This window comes from Cervus canadensis, chromosome 24, assembly GCF_019320065.1.
Source record: "Cervus canadensis isolate Bull #8, Minnesota chromosome 24, ASM1932006v1, whole genome shotgun sequence".
In the NCBI taxonomy this organism is placed as follows: domain Eukaryota; kingdom Metazoa; phylum Chordata; class Mammalia; order Artiodactyla; family Cervidae; genus Cervus; species Cervus canadensis.
In genome coordinates, this window is record NC_057409.1 from 38,879,356 (window position 1) to 38,889,810 (window position 10,455).

General features: G+C 42.0%; 1 protein-coding gene across 1 annotated transcript; it reads right to left on the bottom strand.

Annotated features, from left to right (window-relative positions):
• Positions 1–375: 375 nt before the first annotated feature.
• On the bottom strand, positions 376–1,073 carry LOC122426329 (ubiquitin-conjugating enzyme E2 variant 1). Its single transcript, XM_043445164.1, has one exon. The coding sequence runs from the start codon at positions 1,040–1,042 to the stop codon at positions 599–601; it is 444 nt and encodes a 147-aa protein (XP_043301099.1). The 5' UTR covers positions 1,043–1,073; the 3' UTR covers positions 376–598.
• Between the last annotated feature and the right edge of the window lie 9,382 nt (positions 1,074–10,455).

Sequence of the window (10,455 nt, forward strand, 5' to 3'; positions counted from 1 at the left end):
TTTTTCCCCTCAAACAATTTAATCATGTTACCTTCCTTTTCTGTCTATTTCTCTGTGTACTTCACCTTATGTTCTAAGTATCTGGTAATAGGAACACAGTTCTTATACAAAGAGACAAAATTAGTGCCAGCTTCATCATGGAAACCCCTTATGACCTGGCAACTGTCAGCATCATATAAACAATCCCCACTGCAGCCATCATTTATTTATTCAATTCCAAATATTTTTCCCCTGGTGATTTTTCTTAATGAGAAATGGAGAATGTTAACTTTGGATCAAGTATTATACTTGATATCAAAATATAACTCCCAAGAGAATGTATTCCATAAGTAGTTCATCTTCTAGGATTGCCTTTTACTTGAGACTGTGTTGTCATTGTTTTTTTTTTTTTTTTGTTATAGCACAACTTATATATTTCAAATGGACAAAAAAATTAGTATCATTTACAGTATCTTAAGATAAACTGCCTTTGAATGGGAGCTTTCTTTCCAGTACTTTGAGGTCTACAAGACGAATCTAGAAAATTTACTACTGTGGAAAATGAAGACTGCTTAAATCGAATGGGGGGCAGGGGAGGGCCTGTGGTTTTTCTTTTTGATTAATTGCTGTAACACTGTCCTTCAGGTGGCTGAGGGAGTTTCATATTTTCTTTAGACATCATTAGGCGCCGAAGCTCTTGCAGGACAACTTTGATGCTATATGAATTCTGCCATTTTGCTAGCACTGATATGGCTCTTGGGTCCACCACTCCATTAGAACTATTAACTCCATTCATATTAATTTTTGTTACAAATCTTACAAAGGGGGGTGCTTCTGGGTATTTAGGTCCACATTCTATTTTAAGGCTGTATATTCGGTTTTCATAAATTGTTCTTGGAGGCCCAATTACCATCCCTGTCCATCTGGTAAGTGTCATGTCTTCGTCATCTTCTAGACCCCAGCTAACTGTGCCATCTCCTACTCCTTTCTGGCCTTCTTCGAGTTCTTCCAACAGTCGGAAATTGCGAGGGACTTTTACTCCCGAGCCCGTGGTGGCTGCCATCTTGCGTCGCTGTCGCTCAAAGGCCGGCCCCTTCTTCCTGTCATTGTTTTAAAGTCTTTCCTCTTGTTGATAAATAAACCAGCTATGAACTTTTAAAAAACACATATGATTATCTTTGATTTGAGAATAAGAAAAGTAACTCTGGATTCAGCTTTTATTTTATCCAAATTGGCTTACCCATTTCTGAATTGTGTATGTAGAAGCAGAGATAGACCTAGAAAAGACCTTAGTGGTCCTTATCAATAAAATGAGAAAATAGAGCTTTGGACTTGTACTGTGCAATACAGTAGCCAGTAACCACATGTAGTTATTTAAATTGAAATTTTAAAAATTAAAATTAAACAGAGTGTTCTTTTGTCACACTGATCATGTCTCAAGTACTCAATAGCCACCATGACTAGAGGCCACCAAAGTGGACAGGAGAGATACATATTTCTGTTTCAGCGGAGTGGTCTATTGGACTGCACAGGTTTTGACTATACAGGGCAGAGGTTCAAGAATCTGGGACTCAGTCTTCCTGTAAGCTGAAGACCCCAATGTCCTATAATAAAATTTATTTTGTGATATTGTCTTACAGTATAGGAACCTGAGAGGTCGTGTACAAAGGGAAACTGAATTAAATACAATTTCATATAGTTAATCGCTCATGAAAAGATGCTTTTCAGCTTACAAAGCATTTTCACATACATCACCATGTTTGATGCTCACAATAACCCTGTATGGTAGAAAGGACAGGTGTTTACATCTTCATTCCCCAGAGGAGGAAGCAGAAGCTCAGAGAAATTAGAACTTGCCCAAAGCCCAAATCCCTTCTTACATACCAAGACATCAACCCAAGTCTCCTGCTCCAAATCCCTTGATCTTTTCATCATGTTGAAAAGTACCAGAAGGATGAGTATTAATTTTAAGAATGTGTATTAAAAACATTCTTGAAGCCAGGTGCTGTGCCGAGGGTTTATGTGTGTTATCTCATGTAACCCCCAGCTGGAGATTTAGTTTTAAATGTTCGACTTCCTACCTTATCACCTCTCCCCTTGAAAGTCTGGTCAATTTTCACACTTACAGTGTCTAAAGTAGCCTCACAATAGCTTAGATCAGAAAAGACAGATTAGAGTGAAAGTCACCTAGTCGTGTCCGACTCTTTGCGACCCCGTGGACTATAGTCTGCCAAGTTCCTCTGAAGAAGGGAAGGGCTACCCACTCCAGTATCCTGGCCTGGAGAATTCCATGGACTGTATAGTCCAAAGGGTCGCAAAGAGTGGGACATGACTGAGGAACTTTCACTTTCACTTTGCATGTTCACGCTCTTCTCCCTGGATCTTTGTCCAAATGCCACCTTTTTAGGGAAGGCTTTTCTTACCATTCTGTCTAAAGCAACCTGCAAGTCCACAACTGAGTCTGCGCTGCCCTGATTATCTCCTTCACAGGGCTGTGTCACAATTACAATGAGCTCATTCACTGATTTATTGCCATGTTTATTATCTGGGGCCTCTGTCACCTGTGTTTTCTGAGCTATCTTTCTGAACTTTGAACAGTGCCTGGCATATAATAGGTGCTCAATAAAATTTTATTCAATGAATAAACAACCTTGGGAGCAAGTTCCATTATTCATTTCACAATTAAGGAGATGGAGGCTTAGGTAATAACTTGTCGATTGTTGCTTACTGAATAGGTGGTACAGCCAGAAATTGTTCCCAAGTATATCTGACAACAAGGTCTGCTCTTCACCATAGATCTATATTGTGTTATTATTTTAAAATATTTCTTGTGTTCATTTACTCATTCATTTATCAAACATTTATTGAGCATTTATAAAGTAAAGACCAGTTACAACAGCCATGTCAGGCAAATTCTGGCTCTTGAAAAATGTGATATATTCCCTGTCTTCATGTAGCTTAAAATCTAGCAGGGCTTTTGTTAAGGTGAAACTTGATTACCAGTTCCTTTTATGTATTTATGAGATCTGCTTAAACCTTCATGTACTGGTTATAATGAAAGAATCACAGGAATGGACAAGTTATTGAAAAGTCATTTCTTTGTCCTCTTCCCCTCCTATTCCAGGTGACAAGGCTCTCTCCTTTCATATAATTTTCTTAAAATGGAGGTTTAGCAAGATACTTTAATAAATGACTGAAATTAAATATATACAACTCATTTGGGACCATCAGAGTGGTTTGTCATAATAATCCAAATGATCAGTGACCCAGGTGTGATCCCTTAAATTGGCACTAAAGAAAACCCCAAGAAGAGGCAGAATGAACACCGAGTTGGGAATTGAAAACCTGGGTTCTAGTTCTGGTTTTATCCCTAAATGAACTTTGGTCAAGTCATAGTCCTTTAAAATTTCTTTTCTCATCAACAAAATAGGTGGGGCATGGGGGCGGGGAGGTGAGTTTATCTACATCATGGCAAAATTGTGTGAACCCAATGAAAGAGTTAATGTGAAAGTGCTCTTTTTTTTTAATTTATTTTTTAATTGGGGCAAAATTGATTTACAATGTTGTCAACACACCATTTGTTTTTGCTGTACAACAGGGCAAATCAGCCATAAATTATACATAAATCCTCACCCTCTTAAGCCTCCCTTCCCTCCCTTCATCCCACCCTGTTAGGTCATCTCAGAGCACCAGGATGGACTCCCTGTGCTATACAGAAAATTCTCACAACACTATTTGCAATAGCCAGGACATGGAAGCAACCTAGATCTCCACTGACAGAGGAATGGAGAAAGAGGATGTGGCACATATACACAGAGGAATATTACTCAGCCATAAAAAAGAACAAATTTGAGTCAGTTGCAGTGAGACAGATGAACCTAGAGCCTGTTACACAGTGTGAAGTACGTCAGAAACTGACAGTTTTCTTTACATAAAAAAGCTAGAAGGGCCACACGATGCGCCTCTATCATTTCAGAATCTCATTTGCTCCTCAGAGGATGGAGAAGGTGGATGGGTCAGAGGTACGAAGGGCTATAGGACTCTGTTCCCCTTTCCAGCCTCACCTTTTCGCTCCTTCATGTCATGATTTCAAGCCCCCAAAACTTTCGACGTGCTGGTCCCTCTGCCTGGAATGCCCTTTCCTCCTTGATGATCCTCTTGCCATTTTTTGAGACTCAGCTTGAACCTGACTTTCTCTGTACAAACTTTCTGATACCCTCTGTTTTTAAAGCCATCTGATATAGTTCTCTAACTGAGTTCCTGTAATGACAGTGTCATTATCTGTGCGTAGATCATGAGATTGGAAGCTTCGGGAGGGTAAGGATTGTCCATTCTTCATGGGATTGTCTTTCCCACCTTGCTCTTCTAGTGACAGCTTGTTTCCCCTATAGCCATGTGGTCGTCAGAGGGTCCTCCATGCTAGTCCAGTGTAGTCCCTCCCCTTTACCTGCATGGATGGATGGATTGGGAGTGAGTACCTTCCTGACGCAGAGTATCCCATCTTGAAGGGCAGAATCATTTTGTTCAGGTTGAGTTCCTTTTCTCAGTTCCAATTCCCAGATTGGACCAGGAGCTCAACCTTTTTTGGTTGTGAAGCAGGAAGCTTTAGCATTACTGGCAGCCATGATTTCAGACATGAGAGCAAAACAATGGGAGTCTTGAGAAAGAGAAGGATGGAATAAATGAGCTGAGAGGAAGAGAGCTGAGGTGGGGGGCCCCGAGCTCTTCCGTCCCCGTTTTCAGAGTTCTAGAAGTCGTGTTCCACTTCTAGGTTTCCACAAAGATACTTTAGTGTTCCTATAATAAATTATGTTGCTGTTTAGTCACTGAGTTGTGTTCAACTCTTTTGTGACCCCACGGACTCCTCTGTCCATTTCCTTTTCCTGGTGATCTTCCCAACCCAGGGATTGAATCCATTCTTCTGCATTGCAGGTGGATTCTTTACTGCTGAACCACCAGGGAATTATACCCCAATCCTTATCATGAATTCCCCTTTGTGTGCAGACCACAAGTGGAATTTCTGTCACCACCAAAAATAAATAAGCAAACATAAACATACAGAACTAAATAATGCAGACTGCCTCAGACGTCTCTTGACTCCCAGTGTTGAACAGTCTTGTGTTCATTAGATAAGTCAGTACATTAAGTAATCCTTATCCCAATTCTTGTGCCATATAGTTTTCACAATACTGAATAAAAACACCTGGTCTTATATCATTCTCTCAGAAACTGCTCCAAATGGTGAATGTTACAAAAAGTTGGATAATTACTATATTTCCCCCCTTCTGTTTTATCTTCCCTTCCAGCGTAAGTCTTACCTTCTCCTTGAAGCTTTCTGTGACTTACCCCTGCCTGAGATTGTAAAATTTCACATTTGTTCATTTCATTTTGCAAAGATGCACTATCCTTTTGTAACCTTTACATTCATCCCCACCCTTCCCCTAGTCGATTGCCAGTATCCTCAGAAAGTTACCTTGACGTATTCTTTCATTGTTGTTGTTTGGTTGTTAAGTTGTGTCTGACCCTTTGCAACCCTATGGACTGTAGCCCACAAGTCTCCACTGTCCATGGGATTTCCCAGGCAAGAATAGTGGAGTGGGTTGCCATTTCTTTCTCCAGGGGATCTCCTTGACCTAGGGATTGAACCTGTGTCTCCTGAATTGGGAGGCAAATTCTTTACCACTGAGCCATCAGGGAAGCCATATATTCTTTAATAAACAGGTGCTTATAGGAATGTAATTTGAACAGACTAATTCACTGACTATGACAGTTTCCTCTATGATACTGGGATCTTAGAAGAGGGGAAAAAAAGTTCTTGGGAAAATAAGAAATGTTTAGTCTAAGGAGAAATCTTATCTCCTTAGGATGTTCTAAAGTGCAAATATGGCCCATTGTTTACCCCCGTGCTACAAATCAATCTTCATGGAATTTCTGGAAGCCTTAGGGAGAGATTTTGGATGAAGGTATCCTACACAGTGTCTCCACCGGGATCCAGAAGGCAGGCACCAGCCACTTCCCAGAGACCAGTTCTTGCCTTAGGCACATTTGGATGCCACCCATCAGGCACGCTGGCAGGTCTGAAATGGTCCCCATAGCGCAACGCCCGATGTCTGGGTCTTGTTGACAGGCTCACAGAGCTGGGGAATATGTTTTAATTTCAGGTGATGCTGGAGCATTGCCCAGTTCTGAAAAGCAGATTTTTCTGTTGAAGGCAGTCTTTCTCTTCCAATTTCCATCCTCCCAACTCTAGGTGCATCAAGGCCAAACTTGCAATTCAGAGAAAGAAGAGCACCAGAGGACCCAATGGGATTTTTATTTCTTAACTGCTTGTGCTGTGAGAGGTCGAAGCGGGTAAGGGAAGAGTGTTTGGAGGAGGCAGAGTAATTGTCACCTGGGAAGCCAGTTATCCACGAACTCCAGGAAATAAAAATGAAAAAGCCCTTTTATATCAATCCCCGTCTCCCCCTGTCAGGGCAGAATACACCAGTAATAATTGCTACTGAGGTGAGCATCTCAAAGCTGAGACATCATTTATTCCTCTTTCCTTTGTCTTTCAATCCACATTAAGGTTTCTTCAGCTTTCTCCATCTGCTAGTTCTCTTTTTAACAATAATTGATATAGCAGGCAACTATCTTCTGTAAGGTTTATCTTTGAATTTGTTTTTTTTTTTATTTCTTCATCCTTTTATTTATATGAAAATGCTGTATTTTCATAAAAACTGCATTTTCCATCGTTCTTATGATCACAGTGTTCAGTCATCATGGCATTTGTTAGCTTTGGGTGTGAAAAGATGTGCCCATAGGGCCTCTCAGGCACTAACACACATGTACCACTCACCAGTTTGTGAAAGGGTCAGCAAGAATATCCTCCCACTCCCCTTTCCTCTCTTCACACAGTCAAATTGAAAATATGGTGTCTGCTAAATGCAGAAATCTAAACAGGAATTTATGGATAGGGTCACCTATATCTACTGATTTTTTGATATTCAAAAACAACCTTTTGTGTACTCAAAAAAGAAAAGAAAAAAAAAAAGGACAGCTAAACAAGCAACACCAGTGTTGTCAAGAAACCAGTGAGTAACAGTAGACCAACCTGCTAACACTGGTATTTCTCAAGTCTTTCCCATTGCCCACTTTTCTGGAAGAAGTGTTGAAGGCAAGTAGCTAGTGGGAGAAACAAAATCAAAGGATTTCCATCCACCACAGACTGGGTAAGCTAGCCCCCCACCCCCCCAGTAGAAAGTTGACTGTTTTTATTTCTGGACACGCCTTTGAGCTGAAGGGCCAAAAGCATTTGGTACACCTCAAAGTAAGCGGGGGGTGGGGGGTGGTGGAAAAGGGTGGGGGTGGGGGTGACAGAGAGGGGCGGAGGGAGGTGGCTTGCAACTTCTCACCAGAGCTTGCTTCCCGGAGGCCAAGGCGACGTATTCACATCCTGCGTGACCATTCTGGACTTCAGACTTGGCAGGTTGTCATTGCTTTTGCTCAAAACCAGACCCTGAGAGGAACATGAACTTGATCCCTGCCATAAATCAAGTTCTAATACAGGGTGAGAGTCTCAACCCCTCTGCTCCCAGCTGCCCCTCCTGGGGCAGTTCTCCACATGCCTTCAGTGCTATTGAAATGATTCAGACAACTGGGCTCTTATTTTTAATCCCTTGGTCCCAAAGGTACAATGGTCGGCTAATTTGGTCCTTATTCCCGACACCCCCTCCCCATATTTAGACAAGGAAGGGGAAAGACAAAGAAAGAAATGCTTAGGCAAATCAGTCTGAACACAAAGCTTAGGACAAAACGGAAAAAGGAAAAAAGAACCAGCAAAGAGGATGCAGCCCTCGTCTAGACAATCCCCCTTTGTTTTCAGAAGCCTTTCTTCCTTCACTCTTATTAATTTTTCTCTGCAGTTTATCTCTCCACCCTTGGATAGGGAAAGATCAGAGCCTGTGCCCTGGCTCCAGAGGCAGGTGGCTCCCCAGGCAGCCGGGACCTGGGGGGAGCGCCGGGAACACACTCCCCGACTGCCCTCCTGGAGTAGAGGGCAATTTTCTCATCTCTCACAAGCACCCTGAGGGAGATTAATGGTCATCCTCAGTTTCAGGCATTTGTCCCTTTCTCTGTGTCCTTGACACATACAAAAGATCCATTTTCATGCCTCTAAGCAGAAGGAATAAGCCCCAAAGGTTAAGGCTGGCAGTGGACAGTATTATTCAAAGACAGCTGCCTGGAACCCTTAATGATTACACTCTGGAGTTGCTGTGTCTTTGCTACTTGGCATTGGTTGTTATTGAAGTGTCCAGAGGGGTTAGAAACTAGCGACTTGAAATGAGCATACTTTCAGGTCAGTGTTTTGCTACTTGTTATATGCAGGACCTTGATCAAGTTACTTAAACTGTCTCAAGCCTCAGTCTCCACATCTAAAAAATGGGAAGGATAATACTACTACTACTTAGCTCAGAAGATTTTTAGAGAATAAGATGAATTCATGTGAGTGACGTGCTTAGTATGGTACTGGCTGCCTGTAAGAACACCACGAGCCAGGGTTGTGTGGAGAGGAAAGCTATTATTACTGATGTGTTTGTGCTATTAACTTTAATTATTGGTAAGGTGATCTGAAACATGATCAAATTGTAATGTGTATCTGTAGCCAATGAAGAGGCTCAGAAAAAAACAGACTGGGCTGCGATTTCAGGGTCCAGTCAGGAAAACAGAAACCATTTGAAGTATTTTAAATGAAGGGAATGTAATACAAGATCAGATGATGCAGGTGGTGGAAGAAAGGACAAGCAAAAACAGAAGACAGGGAAGCCACCCAGAGATGAAAAATAGCAAGAAGCTGCTGCCACACTTGGGGCTGAAGAAACACAGGGGAAAGTCGATGTTACAGAGGCCAAAGGGCTTCCCTGGTGGCTGAGCAGTAAAGAATCCACCTGCAATGCAGGAGATGGAGGAGACGCAGGTTCGACCCCTGAGTCAGGAAGATTCCCTGAATCTGCTGCCCTGGAGGAGGGCATGGTAAGCCACTCCAGTTACTCTTGCCGGGAAAATCCCATGGACAGAGGGGCCTGGTGGGCTACAGTCCATAGGGTTGCAAAGAGTCGGACACGACTGAAGAGACTGGGCGTGAGCACAGAGGCCAGAAGCCAGGGGTTCCCTGGTGGGAGGTGGGACCTCAGAGGGACGGGTTTTCAGGAGGGCAGCTTGAACCACATTGGAGTTCAGCCACTACTGTATACTGCCACCTGAAGCAGAAAGACAGCTTCTTCCCGCCTTCTACTCTCCCGGGCAGTAGAACCTGGCCAGAAGCCTAGTGATGAGGCAGCTTGGGAAATGTAGTTTGCGGACTCATCGATGACTATAGACTCAACAGAGACGCATCCCAACCTCGGAAGAGAACACTCTTCATGGCGGTGAGGTTGAAGAAAAAATTACTTGATACACTGAGAAGAAACCATTTAGATTCTGAATTTCAGCTTTTAACTGGAGATGCCTAAATATCGGGAAGTTTGAAACCAGGTGATGATTTTGTGATGAACGTACCTGAGATATAAGATATTAGGAACACAGAAAAGGAGGCAAATTGAAATCCCACACCTTTGGGGAAGCTTCTTTTATTCCTTATCTCTCTCTCTCTCTTTTTTTTTTTCTTATCTAAAGAGCTCAATCGGCAATCATTTCAATAACTTTCACCAAAAAGCTCCATTATTTTTTTATTTTTTAATTAGAGGATAATTACAATACTGTGATGGTTTATGCCGTATATCAACATGACTCAGCCATGGGTATACATGTGTCCCCTCCCTCTTGAACGCCTCTCCAACCTCCCTCCCAGCCCATCCCTCTAGGTTGTCACAGAGTACCGCACCAGCTTTGGGTTCCCTGAATCATACATCAAACTCCAACTGGCTATCTATTTTACATATGGTAATGTATATGTTTCAATGTTATTCTCTCAAATCATCCCACCCTTTCCTTTCCCCACTGTGTCCAAAAGTCAGTCCTTTATGTCTGTGTCTCCATTGCTGTCCTGCAAATAGTTTCATCAGTACCATCTATCTAGATTCCATGTATATGTGTTTATATGCAATATTTGTCTTTCTCTTTCTGACTTACTTCACGCTGTATAATAGGTTTTAGGTTCATCCACCTCATCAGAACTGACTTAAGAGTGTTCCTTTTTATAGGTGAGTAATATTCCATTGTGTATATGTACTACAACCTCCTTATCCATTCATCTGTTGATGGACATCTAGGTTGCTTCCATGTCCTAGCTATTTGTAAACAGTGAGAAAGCTCCATTATAATTTATAAGTGCTGGTTGTGTGTATTATTGATCAAACCACAACTGACCACTGCAAGAAAATGACTTTGCCACTGCCAACAGTGACTCTCTGACACATTAAAGAGTCCAAAGAGGAAAGAAAAAATCCAATATCTTTGCTTTCTGCAGAGTTGCTTTCAGGCTGGAGGATGTTTCTT